The sequence below is a fragment of the Giraffa tippelskirchi genome, chromosome 2 (assembly GCF_054371585.1).
Source record: "Giraffa tippelskirchi isolate mGirTip1 chromosome 2, T2T-mGirTip1v1.2.pri, whole genome shotgun sequence".
Taxonomy (NCBI): domain Eukaryota; kingdom Metazoa; phylum Chordata; class Mammalia; order Artiodactyla; family Giraffidae; genus Giraffa; species Giraffa tippelskirchi.
In genome coordinates this window covers 162,660,583-162,680,298 of record NC_137276.1, presented here as the reverse complement: position 1 = coordinate 162,680,298, position 19,716 = coordinate 162,660,583, and the positions used below count along the sequence as shown (strand labels likewise).

At 35.9% G+C, this 19,716-nt stretch overlaps 1 protein-coding gene across 10 annotated transcripts in view; it reads left to right on the top strand.

Moving 5' to 3' along the window:
• The window catches only part of ACAP2 (ArfGAP with coiled-coil, ankyrin repeat and PH domains 2), a 156,305-nt gene that overhangs the window by 133,930 nt on the left and 2,659 nt on the right, over positions 1 to 19,716 (top strand). For 6 of the 10 annotated variants that reach the window (XM_081571443.1, XM_081571442.1, XM_081571448.1 and 3 more), the window contains 9 exons: positions 1,387 to 1,595; positions 1,927 to 1,996; positions 5,592 to 5,683; positions 7,052 to 7,236; positions 8,378 to 8,470; positions 9,871 to 10,058; positions 10,461 to 10,570; positions 13,134 to 13,244; positions 15,411 to 15,472. In XM_081571443.1, the coding sequence (XP_081427569.1) occupies positions 1,387 to 1,595; positions 1,927 to 1,996; positions 5,592 to 5,683; positions 7,052 to 7,236; positions 8,378 to 8,470; positions 9,871 to 10,058; positions 10,461 to 10,570; positions 13,134 to 13,244; positions 15,411 to 15,472 (1,120 nt within the window). Of the gene's footprint in view, positions 1 to 1,386; positions 1,596 to 1,926; positions 1,997 to 5,591; positions 5,684 to 7,051; positions 7,237 to 7,883; positions 7,989 to 8,377; positions 8,471 to 9,870; positions 10,059 to 10,460; positions 10,571 to 13,133; positions 13,245 to 15,410; positions 15,473 to 19,716 lie in introns of all 10 variants that reach the window. The other 4 variants (XM_081571441.1, XM_081571440.1, XM_081571445.1 and 1 more) reach the window with 1 other exon arrangement.

Below are 19,716 nucleotides of genomic sequence, written 5' to 3'. Positions count from 1 at the left end.
TCCTTTTGACATTTCGCCAACAATCTTGAAGTTCTTCCCTACGTTCTAGCATGATGAGATGTTCTGAGTTCATCTTTTGTACTTTCTCTGTACTAGCCTTGAAATCAGCAGTTTCTCCATAGTACCCTAATTCTTTTGGGTAGAGAATAGTTTTTAGAAAGCAAGATAAGGGAATGTACATGTGTATGACTTTATAAATCTATTTATATTGAAACCCGTAGGGCACCTGTTGTCATCTCCAGTCCTAATGTAATACAAGGGTTTGTTCTAACTTTCTCCCTTTTCATATAAATATGAAGTAAGAAATCTGACTTCCATTTATTTTTAGCAGGTTTGCTTCTATGATCAGTCCCCCTGTATGTGACCAGTATGCTTTCTCTGCTACCGTTTCCCGCCTGCCAGACTAACACCTCACACTAGGCGGCACTGCCGCTTGGTCGGTCCTCTCTGTCCTCAGGCTCTCGTTTCCTTTGTTTGATGGGCTCCCTGTGCAGAGACCCTTCTTCTCCTGCTTGGGAACCAGCAGCCTGCACGGGGTCACTCTCATCGGAGGGTGTGCGCCTCACCCGGCTCAGTCCTCTCTACAATACCATATCCCCACTGTCTTTGCTTAGCCACACTTAACGGCTATTGAATTGAGTTTTCAAGAAGGGCAAGATTATATTTGTGTGAATTCTGTTCTAAAATACTGGCTTATTAAAGTTGAAATGTTTTTAAATCAAAAGACCTTTTAGGCCATATATTTATTTGCGTAGGATCCCCAAACTCCGTTTTTGTACTTGGTCATTATTGGTATAGTCTTTGCTGTGCACTTAAAAAATTAGTTTTTTGCTTATCTGCCACCTTTTGCTTTTCTCCTGGTTTCTCATGAGCTTTTAGACATTGTGCATTATATTGTTGAGTCACTCTGTAATTATAATTATGCAGTTGATCTGTTCTTTAGTAAAAGGCCATACCATTTTCAGTAATTCACTGCAGTAATTGAAACAACTTGCTTGCAGTTCATTGACTACCTTGGAAAGACTTGGTATAAAATAGTATTTATTTTATTCTTGAGTCTTAATAGTCTCATGCGTACTCTCTCTGTCTCTCATCCTGCATGCTAAATTCCTGTTCCTCTTTCTCTTTGCCTTTTTATCTTGTACATACAATCATTGTGTTGAGTTATTTATTATTATTAATGTGTTTCTCTGTATAAGACTAAAGGCCAATTGATGGCAGATCCTGTATATTTTCATTCTTGAGCCCTCAGTGTTTAGAACAGTGTCCTTCTTAGGCCCATAATAGGCCTTCAGATTGTTGATTGGAAGCTTTTGTTTGGAGCATGTAGTGTGCAATGTAGTATTACAATCCTTTTTTTGTTTTTTTAAATCTTAATTCTTTTAGAAGCTGGATAAGAAATCGTCTCCATCCACAGGGAGCCTGGATTCTGGAAATGAGTCAAAAGATAAGCTATTAAAAGGAGAAAGTGCGTTGCAGCGAGTCCAGTGTATACCTGGCAATGCCAGCTGTTGTGACTGTGGTCTGGCAGACCCACGATGGGCCAGCATCAACCTGGGTATCACCCTGTGTATTGAGTGTTCTGGGATTCACCGGTGAGTAGGCCCACCTGGGGTGAGAGACTTCTTTTGGTTAAACACACATAAATTATTGTGTCCCAATGGTTAGAGGACTTTCTCTCCTGCCTAATTTGACTGCCAGTTTGTGTCTTTGTACCTTTTATCAAGTGGATAAAATTCTGGTTTGTGAAGTGATTTTGAGGACTTTGATTCACCATTAACCGGAAGATCTATCCCTATTTATATATGTGTTGAGGGCTATATTAGAGACTGTGTCACATTAAGATAGAATAATAACTTGCATAATGTGCAAATAGAGACTTGAAAGTTTTATATATTGATGCAGTCTTTTCTTTTTCCGACTTAGGAGTCTTGGAGTTCATTTCTCAAAAGTACGATCTTTAACTTTAGACACCTGGGAGCCTGAACTTTTAAAGGTAAAATAAATATTTGCTTTAAAATATTTTATGTTTTCACATAAAAGTCAAGATTTTTTAAATTTATTTATTCTTTTGCCACTTGGCTATGCAGGATCTTAGTTCCCCAACAAGGAATCAAACCTGTGCCCTCTGCAGTGGAAGGGCGGAGTCCTAACCACTGGACCAGCAGGGAATCCCCAAAAGTCAATGTTTTAGAATATGGGTTTGCAAATGTAAGAGTTTCTCAATGCTAAGAGTGAATTAAATTGTATTGGAGTATATCTGATGTTATTTTGGCAAATCTGGTATTTTATTACTGTTTTTTTTCAGTTGCTAAGCTTAAGTAGCACTCTTAATTGTATGTCAGTTCACTTTTTTAAGGAAACTAGCACCCTTGCATTTTTATGTTTTCTCAAAGATTAGAGTCTATGCCTTAATTTTAGTATTTTGTAATTATATAAATTTTTATTAAGAATATGAGATATTGTCATAGCTGCATAACAGATTGGTATATCATGTTATTATTGCATTATTTTAGCATAGGCACATTTGAAAATTTACATTTGTCAGGGGTAGTAGTCATCAAACTAAGACATTCTTTTACCCTGTGTAAGGGTTTATATCTATGAAAGTGTCATAAATAATTTTAGATCACAACTGGGTTTTTAATAAGTGAAAGTAAAAGTCGCCCAGTCGTGTCCAACTCTTTGTGACCCCATGTACTATACAGTCCATGGAATTCTCCAGGCCAGAATACTGGAGTGGGTAGCCTTACCCTTCTCCAGGGGATCTACCCAACCCAGGGATTGAACCCAGGTCTCTCGCATTGCAGGCAGATTCTTTACCAGCTGAGCCACCAGGGAAGCCCAAGAATACTGGAGTGGGTAGCCTATCACTTCTCCAGATCTTCCCAACCCAGGAATCGAACTGGGGCCTCCTGCATTGCAGGTGGATTCTTTACCATATGAGCTACCAGGAAGCCCAAGACTTTCAAAATTTATACTGAATAATAGTGTACCCATTTTAATTCCCACTGTTTAGTATACCTATTGTAAAAAATGTTAGCTTAAAGGTTGTAGTATATTCTACATTTATTTCTGTCTGAAAATTGTGTTTCTTAATGCATTTGTGTTTTTATTTTAATCCATAGATAAACTCATAATCCTTTCAATTATGTAAAGTAAAAAAGTTTTCTTTGTGGAATTATTGTGTAAACCTCTAAATGGAAGTGATAAGCTGGCTCGTATGATAGAGCCCTATTTCTATAGATTCTATAAATTGATATGAATTCAAAAGAGAAGTAAGTGGGGGGTGGGAGCTAGGAATCTAATTTCTGCATCAGCTGTGGGTAGATACGAACTCAGTGGATTCATTTTAGAAATTTTGGTTGAAACACAGCTGTCTGATACTTTTAAAAAAATATTGAAGGAATATTTAGAAATGTAAATAAAATCTAAGGAGAAAATGTGTGTGTGTTGGTCATTCAGTTATGTTCGAATCTTTGCAACCCCATGGACTGTGGCCTGCCAGGCTCCTCTCTCCATGGTATTCTCCAGGCAAGAGTACTGGAGTGGGTTGCCATTTCCTTCTCCAGGAGATCTTCTCTACCCAGGAATTGAACCCAGTTCTCCTGCATTTCTGGCAGATTCTTTTTTTTTTTTTTTTTTTAAGTTTTTATTTTTATTTTAATAAATTTATTTATTTTAGTTGGGGGCTAATTACTTTACAATATTGTAGTGGTTTTTGCCATACATTGACATGAATCAGCCTTGGGTTTACATGTGTTCCCCATCCTGAACCCCCCTCCCACCTCTCTCCCCATCCCATCCCTCTGGGTCATCCCATTGCCCCAGCCCTGAGCATTTGTCTCATGCATCAAACCTGGAATGGTGTTCTGTTTCACATATGATAATATACATGTTTCAATGCTATTCTCTCAGAACGTCCCACCCTCACCTTCTCCCACAGAGTCCATAAGACTGTTCTATGCATCTGTGTCTCTTATTCTGTCTAGCATATAGGGTTATCGTTACCATCTTTCAAATTCCATATATATGCATTAGTATACTGTATTGGTGTTTTTCTTTCTGGCTTACTTCACTCTGTATAATGGGCTCCAGTTTCATCCATCTCAATAGAACCAATTCAAATGTATTCTTTTTAATGGCTGAGTAATATTCCATTGTGTATATGTACCACAGCTTCCTTATCCATTCGTCTGCTGATGGACATCTAGGTTGCTTCCATGTCCTGGCTATTGTAAACAGTGCTGCGATGAACATTGGGGTACACGTGTCTCTTTCAATTCTGGTTTCCTCAGTGTGTATGCCCAGCAGTGGGATTGCTGGGTCATATGGCAGTTCTATTCCCAGTTTTTTAAGGAATCTCCACACTGTTCTCCAGAGTGGCTGTACTAGTTTGCATTCCCACCAACAGCGTAAGAGGGTTCCCTTTTCTCCACACCCTCTCCAGCATTTATTGCTTGTAGACTTTTGGATAGCAGCCGTTCTGACTGGTGTGAAATGGTACCTCATTGTGGTTTTGATTTGCATTTCTCTAATAATGAGTGATGTTGAGCATCTTTTCATGTGTTTGTTAGCCATCTGTATGTCTTCTTTGGAGAAATGTCTGTTTAGTTCTTTGGCCCATTTTTTGATTGGGTCGTTTATTTTTCTGGAACTCAGCTGCAGGAGTTGCTTGTATATTTTTGAGATTAATTGTTTGTCTGTTGCTTCGTTTGCTATTATTTTCTCCCATTCTGAAGGCTGTCTTTTCACCTTGCTTATAGTTTCCTTTGTTGTGCAAAAGCTTTTAATTTTAATTAGGTCCCATTTGTTTATTTTTGCTTTTATTTCCTATATTCTGGGAGGTGGGTCATGGAGGATCCTGCTGTGATTTATGTTGAAGAGTGTTTTGCCTATGTTCTCCTTTAGGAGTTTTATAGTTTCTGGTCTTACATTTAGATCTTTAATCCATTTTGAGTTTATTTTTGTGTATGGTGTTAGAAAGTGTTCTAGTTTCATTCTTTTGCAAGTGGTTGACCAGTTTTCCCAGCACCACTTGTGAAAGAGATTGTCTTTTCCCCATTGTATATTCTTGCCTCCTTTGTCGAAGATAAGGTGTCCATAGGTGTGTGGATTTATCTCTGGGCTTTCTATTTTGTTCCATGATCTATATTTCTATCTTTGTGTTCTGGCAGATTCTTTACTGTCTGAGCCACCGGAGAAGCCCAAGGAGAAAGTTTGCTTCAGTTCTGAGTTGTTTAAAGCTTAACCTGTCTGGACTTAGGCTTCTTTTTTTCAGTTAACTTAGCTGATGTTGTGAGTATATAGCCTTGTGCTAACCACGGTGGAGGGATGGAAGTCTGGCAGAAGATGTGTGAGGAGAAACCCTGTCTTAAAGAGTGGTAATCTTCTAGGCGAGGTATTCTGGTGAAAAATGGAAAAATGCTGATAATGCTCAGTCCTCGTTTCATTTTGTTTTAACTTTCAGCATCATTGTGATATATGCATTTTCAGAACTTGCAAAGAATGAACAATTAAGTATTTGCTTAAGGATTCATATAGTATTTTTTAGGAAATTATAGCTTATTTTCTGTCTTTCTGCCAAACAGCTTATGTGTGAGTTGGGGAATGATGTTATAAATAGAGTTTATGAAGCTAATTTGGAAAAAATGGGAATAAAGAAACCACATCCAGGACAAAGGTACTATTTCAGTTGTGTTAAAATGTTACTTCATCCCCCCCCACCATCTTGAATATAGCTATTATTGTATTTCCCTTTAATTGATATGTAATATTGAAACAGTGGTTCAGAGAGATCATTACTGCTTCGGTTAAAATGTGGCTGTCTCTCTCTTGGGTTTGTTAACTAGATTGTATTTTATAGTCAGATAATAAATTATAATCTCTAGATGAGAGAGAACCTTAAAAATTAAAGCTCTGCAAAGGAATATAAAACCTCTTACTAACAAGTAAAGTAGACAAAGTTCTGTTAGTTTCAGGCCTTTAGAAAGAGATAATCTGTTCATTAATGTCTCCAAGGGTCAAGTTTCTATACCTACAATGGATAATTTTCACATTTTTGACTTTGTTTAGCAAATACTTGTTAATTATATATTTCCTACGTCACATTTTTATATTGAAGGATTACAGGTGAAAAAGGTGACTTCTGGTAAGGGAGAGTACTTAATTGCTGTGTTTTAAGTTTCACTTCCAGTCCTGTTCATGGAGACTTATTGAATGAAGTGGCAAAGAGTGCCTTCAATGTGGATAATTAGTTTTGTTGTTCATGTTACTTTTAGTCTTTATGTTTCTTTATATTAAATATTAAAACTTTGCCATAATCCTGTATTTGACTATATCTTTATAATGAATAGTACTTTTTAAAAGGTGTTGTTCTCTAAACCAATACTGTTTAAATCATAGTCTTATTTTTGTGCAAAACCAAGGTTGTTTGAGTTATCTCAGACCTTGAGATATCCTATTTTAGCCAAAGACTTAGGCATTTTAGAAAGATGTAAGTAGGAAAAGGTATAGAAGAAACTTGACAAGTTTTATAGTTGTATCATAAATCAAAAATTTTAAGTGTGATACCTTTTTTGGTCCCCTTTAAGTTAAAAATGCTGTGTTGTGTTAAGTAGTTATCTTATGAAAACTTATGATCATGACTAGTGATAATTCAGTGTGTGACATTATTTATTGGAGTAAAAATAGAATTGAAGTTAATTTCTATAAATTTTAATAGTGTTTTGGTATTGTTTTTCATTCTTTAAAAAGCAGCAGGGAATATGTGTAGAAATAAATGAGCATAGAAATTAAGAGAATAAGAATGTTATGTTAATACTTGTGACTTTTCAGTTGGTTGATTATTTATATTCATTTAAACATGAAGTCATTGTTCATTAAATATTTGGAAGGAAAACATGTTGCAGAATGTTGCAAAAACAGTTTTAACTAGTATTATGTTTAGTGACTTTCTTTGAAAAATTCAGTATATAATGACTTCTTTTCACTACTGGCCACACTAAGAGATTAAGCAGAACATCATGACATTTTTATATATACCAACCAGACAGGAGAAAGAGGCGTATATCAGAGCAAAATATGTGGAGAGGAAATTTGTGGATAAATACTCTATGTCATCATCACCTCCTGAGCAGGAAAAAAAGGTTGTCTCCAAAAGTTGTGAAGAAAAGAGGCTGAGCATTTCTAAACTTGGGCCAAGTGAACAAATTAGAGCATCTCCCCAGAGTTCAGGTATTATAGTTTATTTGTTGTTTGTATAAGTCACTTTCTTAATTTCTGAATTAGTAGCTGTTGTGGATTTTTTAAATGCTGAAAACAGATTTTCTTCTATATATCATAAGGAAAAATTGGATTTCTCTGTCTTTAAAATAGTTAAATATAAACAGTGTCCTGGTAATTCACATTCCTACATACATTTGACCCTTGAAAAACTCAGGGGTTGGGATACCAACTCTCCACTCAGTTGAAAATTCACATGTAATTTGTAGTTGGCCCTCCATGTATGTGCTGCCTCCATATCTGCTCTGTGGTTCCTCTGTATCACTGGTTCCGCATCAGTGAGTTCCACCAATCCCAGATCATGTGGTACTGTAGTATTTTGTACTGAGAAAAAAATCTGTATAAGTGGGCCATATAATTTAAACCTGTGTTGTTTAAGGGTCAACTGTAATGTATCTATTCTAGGGAATAAAACTGCTTAAAATGCAAGGGGAGATGGGAATTACAGATCTATCATGCAAAAAGCCCTAAATATCTGATTAACCACCTAATATCCTTCCTATTTTTTTTCCTCCTAAATTTTTCCCAATAACGTTTTTTTCCTGCCCTCTTCCCTTCTTACGCCCTGCTTTGTGCTTTGCTAACTTGCATGTCCCCAGTGGTTGCTGTAAATAGCGACGAGGCCAGGCGGGAGTCTCTCTTCTGTCCTGATGAGCTAGATTCACTCTTCTCCTACTTTGATACTTCTTCAAAACTACGTAGTAGTAAGTACTACTCTTGTGGAGCATTCCAAGTCTGTGCCAGTGGTCATTGTGTGATGTGGCCATTTCTCTAGATGTTACCCATTGTCTCAGAATTGCACATTGCTTACAGTCATACGATAAATTAACTCTTTACTATCCCTGACACACTCTGGGGTAATGAGAATGAGATATGTTACGACTCTGAAAATAAGTTTATTTCTAGGCTTCATGATTGATTCATATTTTGATAAGTGAAGTGTACCAGAGAATTAAAATTGTGAAAAGTTTATTCTGGTGGTGGCTGAGTTCATGTTGATGTTTCAGAGCTCATTTTAAAATCTCATTGTTTGTGGGACTTTTTTCTTAATTGTTCAAAACTTTAATCTCTAGCTGGTTTTTCTTTAAAACAGTCAGAAGTAATGACAGTGGAATCCAGCAGAGCTCTGATGATGGAAGAGAATCTTTACCCTCCACAGTGTCAGCCAATAGTTTATATGAACCTGGTGAGTTTGGTGAAATTCAGTGTCAATTGATATTGTTTGCTGAAAAATGCATGTGAAATGTGAAATGCCAAGTCTGATTGAATAGTTTCTAAAGGAAGTGGTTAATCTTTTAGAAGGTACTAAGGGGCAGTTAATACTGCTGAATGAGAAAGCAGCTATTTCTCTTCATATTTGGAAGTTCTGTCCTAGCTGTGTATTTTTCTAAGCCTCATGACATGTGCTGAAAGTAACTTGTCGATAACTAAAGGTAATTTTTAATGCATGTGAACTGTATGTCTTATTACCCGTTATCTTTTGGGGACTGTCTTTTTTCGTATATAATTTTATATATTTATTTTTGGCTGCACTGGGTCTTCATTGCTTTCTTTGCGCGGGCTTTCTTCTAGTTGCAGTGAGTAGGGCCTGCTGTCTAATTGAGGTGCGCAGGCTTCTCAATGCAGTGGCTTCTCTTGTTGCAAAGCACAGGCTCTAGATCTAGCCACTTGGGCTTTAGTAGTTGCAACTTGTGGGCTCTAGAGCACAGGCTCCGTAGTTGGGGCACATGGGCATGTGTGCTTCTCAGCATGTGGAATCTTCCCAGACCAGGAATCGTACCTGTGTCCCCTGAATTGGCAGGTGGATTCTTACCCTCCTTGTAAGAAGAAAGTCCCTGGCTGTCTTTTCTTGTCAGGAGAAAGAGATCAGCAAATCCACCCTCCATCCCACAACTCCCACCAACCACCCCCCCCCCCCCGCACCCCGCCAATTAGGTTTTTCTTCTAACTTGTACTTTCCTCCTATATTCTCTCCTTTATGATTTCAGTGGTTTTGATTTTGCAGAATACTTGATAGGAAGCATTCTTTATGTTATTTGAACTGCTTGTACTGCAAATTGTGATGGTATTAGACCATCACAGGAATAAAGTGGGATTTGGTCTAGTAGTAAAATTCTTTTGGGGTTGTTACTGCGTTTTCTGAGTCCCTAAGTCCAGGCTTATAGTCAGATACCTAATTTTAGTCTAATACAGAGTAATTTACCTACCTGTCAGATACTGGCAAGATCACAGAGACCTGATGTACTAGTCAATATATTTAAAAGAGAAGAAGGCTGTGGGGAGTGATTAGTCTATAGGAAATAAGGTACCTTTGTGAAAATCTTACATCACAACTTCATACTGTGATACAAGTAAGAGTTTGATTTTTTAAAAAGCTGTGGTAAGTTACACATAACATAAAAATTTACCATCTTAACCATTTTCAGGTGTACAACTCAGTGGCATTAAGTCGTTCACACTTTTGTGCTGCCATCGTCACCATCTATCCCCAGAATTCTTACCTTACAAAGAATAAGAAGCAGTGACTTCCCATTCTCTCCCTCCCTGCCAAGGGCTCATTTTTATTTATTTGTGTTTGTTTTTCAGAGGCAGAAAGGCAAGATTCTTCTGTGTTTCTTGACTCTAAACATCTTAATCCAGGACTCCAGCTTTATAGGGCTTCATATGAAAAAAATCTTCCTAAAATGGCTGAGGCTTTGGCTCACGGTGCAGATGTGAACTGGTCTAATTCCGAGGAAAACAAAGCAACACCACTTATTCAGGCTGTATTAGGGGTATGAATTTGTAAATTCAGGTTTTCAGTGGTAATAGAACATAAAAAATCATAATTCATTTTGAGCATAACTTTACATCATTGTTTGCGTTAAGAGGTGGGTTGGAAAACGGAAACAGCAGCTAGTAGTGATTTCTGAATATCGCTTTGTGTAAGTTCAATTTTTTTTCTTCATGGAAGGGAATTCTAGTAATGAACGTAGTGGGCTTTGCTAGATTGCAGACTGCAAATAGAATCCCAGTTAGAAGTAGTTCTTGGGAAGAAAATAATATAATTTATTATTTCTCTGCTTTTGCTGGGGGGCATTTTCTCTTTTTGGCTATTAGAGTAAATACTCTGTTTTTAATAGAAATATATTGTCGTTCACCTTTTGCCCATTGTTGTCTTCTTTTTTCCTCCTAAGGGCTCTTTGGTTACATGCGAGTTTCTCCTACAGAATGGTGCTAATGTGAACCAAAGAGATGTGCAGGGGCGGGGACCATTGCACCATGCCACCGTCTTGGGGCACACGGGGTAAACTATCGTGCTTATATATTTAAGTAGATTTTATTTGAAAAAATTATTTTGAAATAATCTTTTGTGCTTCAGTTAAGATTGTTAGGTACAGTTTGTAAGGTGATGCTTTCTGTGATTTACATTGTCATGGTAGAACTTGAAATTTTAAAAAATTTCAGAAAAAAATACTGTTACTTTTCAATAAGTAACAATAATACTGTTGTTTGTCAACAATAAAATTGACAGACTTACTTTGAACTTTACTAATTATTTATATACTTCTCTTAGAATTTAAAACTGTCACTGAAATTGTGGCAGTTTTAAAAGAAAACTTAATGTGTTTGTATGTATTTATGCATATAAATACATACATACAATATTTCTGTATTTATACATTATGTGCATAGGACACACATTTGGAGGGAATTTTGCAACTTTGTGAATTTTAGTTTTCCTACAAGGTAGTTAATTCTTATTTTGTGCTATTGATGTTGTGATTTCTGGGCCAGTATTTAGATCCACAGAACAATAAAGCCATAAAATGGGCTTTCTACTAGAGAGTACAGATAAACTCAAAATTTGGCCATATATATTTGCATCAAAGGTCTTTTTTTTTTTTTAATAAAACACCTCAGTATCTGCAATTTTTATTACCTGGTCGGGCAAGAAGCTGTCCTTTTTTAATGTTTATTTATAACATTTATGATCCTTATTAATCTTAATAATTATATAAAATAATTATAATTTATTTATTAATAAATAAATAATCTAATTTATTGATAATGTTTATTAATCTTCTATTTTCATCCCAGCTTGTTTTCTTTCCCTCTATTAGCAAGAAGATTCAGTTCAATAACTTTATCATAAAAACTCTTCTTTATAAAAGCTTATATTTAACTCATCCTTTTTATTTTCTTTTTAATCATGATTATTCCCATTTTACTTCATATACTCCGTTTATAACTTTTTCATTTTTGTCAGTTTCTTGAAGTTATGAATATTTGTGAGGGGTACAGCAGCAAGATTACTTCCCATTTGTTGCTGTTGTATTAGCATTAATATTTTATGATGTTAACATTGCCTTGGCTTCCTTCTTTTCCTCAGTAATGACCTTGAGTGCTTTTTATTTAAGTTTTTAGGTATCTATGTACACCATTTTATAATATTCTTTGAGGGTTCAGTTCAGTTGGTTCAGTCACTCAGTTGTGTCCGACTCTTTACGACCCCATGAATCGCAGCACGCCAGGCCTCCCTGTCCATAACCAACTCCCAGAGTCTACCCAAACCCAATGTCCATCGAGTCGGTGATGCCATCTCATCCTCTGTCATCCCCTTCTCCTCCTGCCCTCAGTCTTTCCCAGCATCAGGGTCTTTTCCAATGAGTCAGCTCTTCGCATCAGGTGGCCAAAGTATTGGAGTTTCAGCTTCAACATCAGTCCTTCCAATGAACACCCAGGACTGATCTCCTTTCGGATGGACTGGTTGGATCTCCTTGCAGTCCAAGGGACTCTCAAGAGTCTTCTCCAACACCATAGTTCAAAAGCATCAATTCTTCTGCACTCAGCTTTCTTTATAGTCCAACTCTCACATCCATACATGACTACTGGAAAAACCATAGCCTTGACTAGACAGACCTTTGTTGACAAAGTAATGTCTCTGCATTTTAATATGCTGTCTAGGTTGGTCATAACCTTCCTTCCAAGGAGCAAGCGTCTTTTAATTTCATGGCTGCAATCACCATCTGGAATGATTTTGGAGGCCAAAAAAATAAAGTCTGTCACTGTTTCCGTTGTTTCCCGATCTATTTGCCATGAAGTGATGGGACCGGATGCCATGATCTTAATTTTCTGAATGTTGAGTTTTAAGCCAACTTTTTCACTCTCCTCTTTCACTTTCATCAAGAAGCCCTTTAGTTCTTCTTCACTTTCTGCCACGAGGGTGGTGTCATCTTCATATCTGAGGTTATTGATATTTCTCCTGGCAGTCTTGATTCCAGCTTGTGCTTCCTCCAGCCCAGCATTTCTCATGATGTACTCTGCATATAAGTTAAATAAGCAGGGTGACAATATACAGCCTTGAAGTACTCCTTTTCCTATTTGGAACCAGTCTGTTGTTCCATGTCCAATTCTAATTGTTGCTTCCTGATCTGCATACAGATTCCTCAAGAGGCATGTCAGGTGGTCTGGTATTCCCATCTCTTGAAGAATTTTCCACAGTTTATTGTGATCCACACAGTCAAAGCCTTTGGCATAGTCAATAAAGCAGAAATAGATGTTTTTCTGGAACTTTCTTGCTTTTTCGATGATCCAGCAGATGTTGGCAATTTGATCTCTGGTTCCTCTGCCTGGGCCATAATTTATACATCCCAGTATACTATGTATTACCAGATTAAATGTGAAAATACCTTGGGAGATTTATAAAATGTTGATCATGGTAGATTTTTATTATTAGAGTCAATAGTCAATAAAATAAATCTTTGTAGAATGAATCAAGAATTTCCTAATGAAGATGTTATATCTTTAAATAGTGCTTTTTATTTTTTAAGGTGAATACTAATTTTTTTTTTTATTCGCAATATCAGACAGGTATGTTTATTTCTAAAAAGAGGTGCCAATCAACATGCCACTGATGAAGAAGGGAAGGACCCTTTGAGTATAGCTGTGGAAGCAGCCAATGCTGATATAGTGACCTTGTAAGTGTTTTCACATGATTATTTCCCATACATTTTATTACTTATACAGGGTTTTAACATAGAGTTTCCTGTGTCGGTGTGTTGTTTAAACTTGGTTGTTTACTAGAAGCTATTTACTTTTTTAAGCTCATTAAATGTATGAAGCATGTTACATACATGAAATTACTTGATTCCCACCTCAACCCTATGAGGAAGGTTTTATTATTATCAGCCTCATTTTATAAGGAAGCCAAGCTACAGGTAATTTGAGAAACTAGTAAATGGTGGAGCTGGAATTTTAAACCAAGAATTCTGTCTCTAAACCTGTATGCTCAGCCACTTTTGTTTTACTCCTGGCCAGTAGGAATAAAACATCAGTGACTTTTCTGAACTGGATCCTTTAACTTTCAGTACAGTACTGGGGTGAGAGTTGGATTGGTTAGTAACAGGCAATTTTACTACTACCTCAAGAATTAGAGGATTATAAGCAGGGAATGCAATTGCATTGATGTTAGTAACTTGCATTTGCATTGCCTTTGTGCACTGATACTTAGGGGACCTGTTTGTGATTATTTTTGAAAAAGAATTATTCACAAGAGTACTCTATTTTGAGGTAGAAAGATTGGCTTTGGAATATTTGAATACAAATTAATATGACTTGTTAAAAGAACCTTGAGGTCTTTGATTTTCATCTTAGATCAAAGTTGTTCATTACACTAGGAATGTAGTTGTCACCTACCCTTTACCGTTATGTAGGAAGTCTCAAATATATGTTGTATGAATCACTTTTTCTTTCTATTCTGAATGAAGCCCATGATTGCTGATTCTCTGTTAAATAAATAAAGATAGTTCAATCTACACTACTGAATTTCAGTCAGTTACAAAGAGGAACTCTCTTGACTATCTTGAACTCCAGAGCTCCCACTGAGAATTCTTGCCATATATATTATCCCTCCCTGACCCCTGCCAGACTAAAACAAAACGAAAAACCAAAAGAGAAAAATGTATTTTCTCTGTACCTAGCTTCATTTCCTCACTGGAAGGTTTATTGTTATTGTGGAGACTATTGTAGGAAAATTTAGATCTATTAAATCATTATAGACTTAACATTGGAGAAAGCTAAGTTATTAAAGAAAAGATAGGAGTGATATAGAGAAATTACATTAACCCTGGCTGCAGCTTCCCAGGCAGTTCTTATAGTAGTGGCCCTTCTTTCCCCAAAATATGTTCCCAAATTCTCTAAATTTTCTCATTTTGTTTTACTTGAGGATGTCAGTTTCACTTAAAATTTATTGAAATAGGCAGCCTCTCTGAAAGGTTCAAATACCAAAAAGGGAGACTTACTTATCTTGCTATTAAGAGTTCACACAATGATTGAAAAAGGAAATGGCAGCAAATTGTGGTACTTTGAAGATAAAAAACAGCCTCTCTCAGATGCTGCAGTTGCCAGAGAGAGCATATTAGAAGAAGGTGATGGAAGTCGGGGAGGGCAATGAATATTTGGTGGCCTGAAGGACAGGCAAAACAGTAGGAGAGGGGCACCACAGATAACATTTGTGTTTCAAAATGTTGCTTGAAATTAGTAAGAAAATGAGAGGAAATGCACTAATCTTCTTAATCCAGTGCTAAAGGTCTTCCTGCTGCCAGGTAAATAGCCCAAAAAGAATGTATAATCAATATGGTAACTGTGGGAAAATCTTAGTAGCCTATGGTCATTTATTATAATGTCTCTGTGTCAGAGTATATCCCCAGTATTTATAGATAACACATGCTATTTTTACATTTGGAACTACCATACCTCAGGATGAACCAGATTGAACTTACGACAGGTTATTGCTTCCATTTTATAGAAGCAATAATTTTGAAGGTTGGCAGTTACAGTCTGACAGGTTGCATTAGAAGTCAGGAATTCTCTGTGTCTGGAGGAAGCAAGCTGCTGGCGGTGCTGCAAGGAACCTGCTTAAAACTGAAACTCCCTTTTTAGAAATCTTTTATTGTCCTCTGTCATGAGAATTGTTTACTTTGTATCTCAGATTGTTGGGTCTAATAAACTAAAAGTCCTTTTGTTTCAGGCCAGATAACTGGTAAAAGAAAAAATTACATGAGTACCTGTCTTAGTTGTATATAATTCAGTAGTTTATGAATATTTATATTGTATAACTTACCTAAAACATTCTTTAATTTTAGGTTACGTTTAGCAAGGATGAATGAAGAGATGCGGGAATCAGAAGGACTTTATGGACAGCCAGGTCAATATTCTACTAATAACCATACTGAAATGCAATATAAGAAATGCATCCAGGAATTTATCAGTTTACAATTGGAAGAGTCATAGTTCTTTAGCAAACTAACAATACTATATAGAGTTTTTATAAATTACTTGTAAATTGTAGCTATGTAGCTATTGTAGCTATTGTTGTTAGCTATGTACTGTACTTACTGAATTCTTGGGAGTGGCTCACTCTTGAGCCTTTAAAACTCCATAACTATTCCTATTACAGTACACATTTACTTGCTGTATTTAACTCTGGCTACTGACTTCTTTATCTGCTGTACAGATGTCTTCCATATACATTCCAGTGAGGTGAATGGAATGATAATGTATCTTTATACAGCTAAAGCAGCACAACAGTCATTTTCTTTTTGGCTGTCAAGTGAATATAACAGAATTGTTTTCTTTTTGTTATTCAGGGAATTTCTATAAATTGTGTTCAGGGAAAAAAAGACAAATCACTATGTGTTGACATATAAAAAGTCAGTACGGAAAATACCTAGAAAACGTTTATTGAATTAAGAGTTCTGTATTTGACCTAAAAATGAGTTAAAGGTTTAAAAATAAAGTTTACCAGTAGGTTAAAAAGTCCACAATGAGAATAGAGTTAGTTTAAAAGGTAGCAGGAAAAGGTCCAATTTTATCTTGTAGTTTTGCCCTAAGTAATTGTACAGTATTTGTTGGATAAATGGAAGTATTTCAAGCAGTATTTTGTGAACTTGATGGCAAAGTAGATGTATTCTTATTAAGAGAAATCTCAACTCAGGATCAGCTCAAGTCTCATTTTGCGTAATTTTTATCTTTGAGTCGAGATGTAAGAAAATTAAGAAATGCTGCTGATCAGATTTCTTTCTTTGATGAACACATCCTGATTAGACATTCTTCACAAAGAAGAGAGTAATAATTAGATCTCCAGTTTCACGAATTTGAGCATATGAATTACTGATTTATCTGTTTTAAATTCATATACATGCTGGTTAAAAATTTTAGGAATCCATGACTAAAATAATTGAGACTGTTCAGTTCTCAGTGAGTACATTTAATTATTTTCAAGCAGTATTAATATTTTAAAAGTGGCTTGTAATATCATCTATCTTTCCTGTTTAAGTGTGTTTTGAAATTTCTGTACTTTATGCTACCTTTAGCCAGCATTTATTTTTAATTTACTTTTATTTTAACCCAATTAATATATATATATATATATATAAAACTGAGATATATGGGACCATTCCTTTCTCAGAGGACTGTATTTATTACTTTTGGGGGGGTCTAATTTAATAGGAAACAAGTAAGAACTTTGAGAATAGAGGCACTTCAGCTAGATACTTCTAATCTAGGGTGTCCCACTTTAATCCTATGGATCAAACAATATGACTGATTTACGATGTACCAAGATGTAAGAGTGCTGTTAGAGGGTGAAGTCTCAGCGTTAATTCTGAATTTCACCCATTTGTTTTAAACTTGAATGTTAGACTTTAAAAATGTTATAATTTTGTAACAGATATACTTAAGTGATAGTATTACTAGGCCATTTTTGAGGCCTTTGTGTTTAAGCACTTTAAAATAAAAATTATTCAAAGAATATGACCCGATAGGCAAGATAAGAGTGAATTTCAGGATTTTAGGTTAAACAGTTTGTTTTACTTGACACTTTCAATGTAAATGTCTGGTCAGCTGCTCTTTCCTTAGGGTGTTTACTGATGAAGCTGCACCCAGCTGATTAGTCAGAAGGTCAGTGGGTGACTTTTCTCTGCAGCTGGGACGCTTTGAAAGGACAGGTCCTCTTATGTTCTTGCAGCTTCTAATTCCATCTAAACTGTTGGTCTTCTGCCCCTATCTGGAAGCATTCAAATGGTTCTTTCATTGTCATTTTATGTGTAAGTTTATGAGTATATACCTTCTGCTCTGGAGAAGGAAACAGCAACCCACTCCTGCATTCTTGCCTGGAGAATTCCATGGACAGGGTAGCCTGGTGGGCTACGGTCCATGGGATCACAAAGAGTCAGACACTACTGAGCACACAGCACAGCACCTTCTGCTCAACAGTAGAAAAATAAGAGTTTTCCAATTTATTTGAATGAAAATTTGAAAAAAAAAAAAAAGGCTTATTTAAAAAAAAAAAAAAAGCAAGCTTTCCTGCTACAGTTAAATCTTAGTTTAGAAAAGATTTAACAAAAAGTCCAGAAGTCTGGAAGTGGTATACCAGCAGAATAAAATGAGATTCTCATTTTGTAATAATTAGATTTTAAATTCATTTAGGTGGTCTCGTATTTAAAGCAAAACAACTTTATACTTATACAGGTGACATGGTGAAATGGCTCAGCAGTTGCTCTCTGAGCCTTTTCCTTTGTGAGTCTTTGGAGAGCAGATATTTCTGCTCAGGCAGCAGGTCTCTTTTCCTCTTTGCTTATCACTGTAAATTTCCCTCTCATAGATTTTGGTTGGTTGTTTTAGCTAGATCCTTTGTTGTTGTTGTTGCCTAGCAATAGATGGAAAACCTCAGAATTCTGGGTAGTTTTAAAATGCAGGTATCTTCAGTCTTTTCATTATGAAGATCTCTTCCATTTAAAAGACTCAGATATAATCTTTGGGAATCATGGACCTGTTTCTAGGAAACCCCACTTTTGAACTTTCTATCTACAACCCTAAGGACCTGAGACTTGCTATTTTTTGCAATGTGACCCAAGAGCACACATTTCCTGAGGGGAAGATGTATCCCTCCTTGTCAATTCCTACGACTCTTAGGAGGACTAGGTGGATGCGTGCAATATCACATCCTGCTCTCAACTGTTGGAAACTAGTTTGGTGGTTCCCACGGTCTCTGGCTCTATGACTCCTCTTGATTGTTGGCAGAGTTTCTCAACCAGTTGAAAATCACTGCTTTAGTGAACTAATTATTATGTGAGTATGTTGCTGGTGAAGACTGATCATTGATCCAGTCAGTTACAAAAAGGAAGCTGTGATCAGTCCAGAGGGGCAGGGTCATCCACTGATCACCTGGGAGCAGAGTCTCCCATGCTGCCCTATCTTTGAGGGGAGTACATTTTAAGAGCGAAGTTAGCAAAATCTTGCATCATAGCTGCTGTTGCAGTGTTTATTCTGAATACCAAAAATCAAACACCAGTGTTTATTCTGAATACCAAAAATCAAACACTATTTTAAACCATCAGTGGAAATATAGCAGTCCACATTTTAAAAACTCAGAACTGTTCAAGCACATAGAAGAGTTAGCTTGCTGAAGAGAAATAGAATGTGATTAAGTAATTTAAAGAATTTAACTTAGTATTTCAAATATTGGGTGGTTAGTTGTTTATTGTTTATAATACACTGTTAAATGTACTTACGAACTTTCCAGGGCAACATATTCTGGGTTATTGTTTATGTATTCTAGTGTAGACAAGTTATATTTGCCATGGGAAACATTCTGAATGATCAAAATTGTATTTAAAGAATCACATTGAAGTTCAATTTGTAGTTCAATTTGTGTTAACTATATTAAATATCTTAGTCACTATTGTTACGTCATGTTTGCTTTTTGACAACACATTTTGAGGCCTAAGAAAGGTATTATATTGATAGTCCCTTAATTAACATTTGGTTAGAAACTGAATATTAATGAAAAGTTTTGTGTATGTGTGTGAAGGTTAAGACTTCCTTTTGTATTGTATTAACTCTTTTAAAATGTATTCAGTAAGTGAAACCAATGATTAGTGTAGCACCAACCCTTTCCTTCAAGGAAGCTTTTAATTCAGTGAATAAAAAAATCTTATAATCTGTTTTGCATGGTACAATGGTTCTACTAAAATGTACTTGTGTAGTAGGTACTAGATAATTTAAAAACAAAAACTGGAAGACCACAAAAAGAAAAAAAATCCCACAGCTTGTTATACAAAATATGCATTGCTAATAGTAGAAGCCATATATTGCCATTGTACTGTTGTAATACTTAAGATTGATTGCTCATCTGGTGCTATCTGTAAGCTGTTTGACATTAGCGTCTGCTAGGTCCTTCTTCCTATTTCTTCTTGAATGTATAATGTGTGCCTTTTAAGTTCCTTCTGGTGTTGAATGGTAAAATCAGTGTGGTATTTTTGTATTATAATCTGCACTTTACACTTTCTTGGAAAGTAAGATTCCAAACTCTCCAGTTTAAATAGTATTTTTAAAATATTTATAATGTTTACAATAAATATTTTAAATATTTGAATTCAACATCTAAGA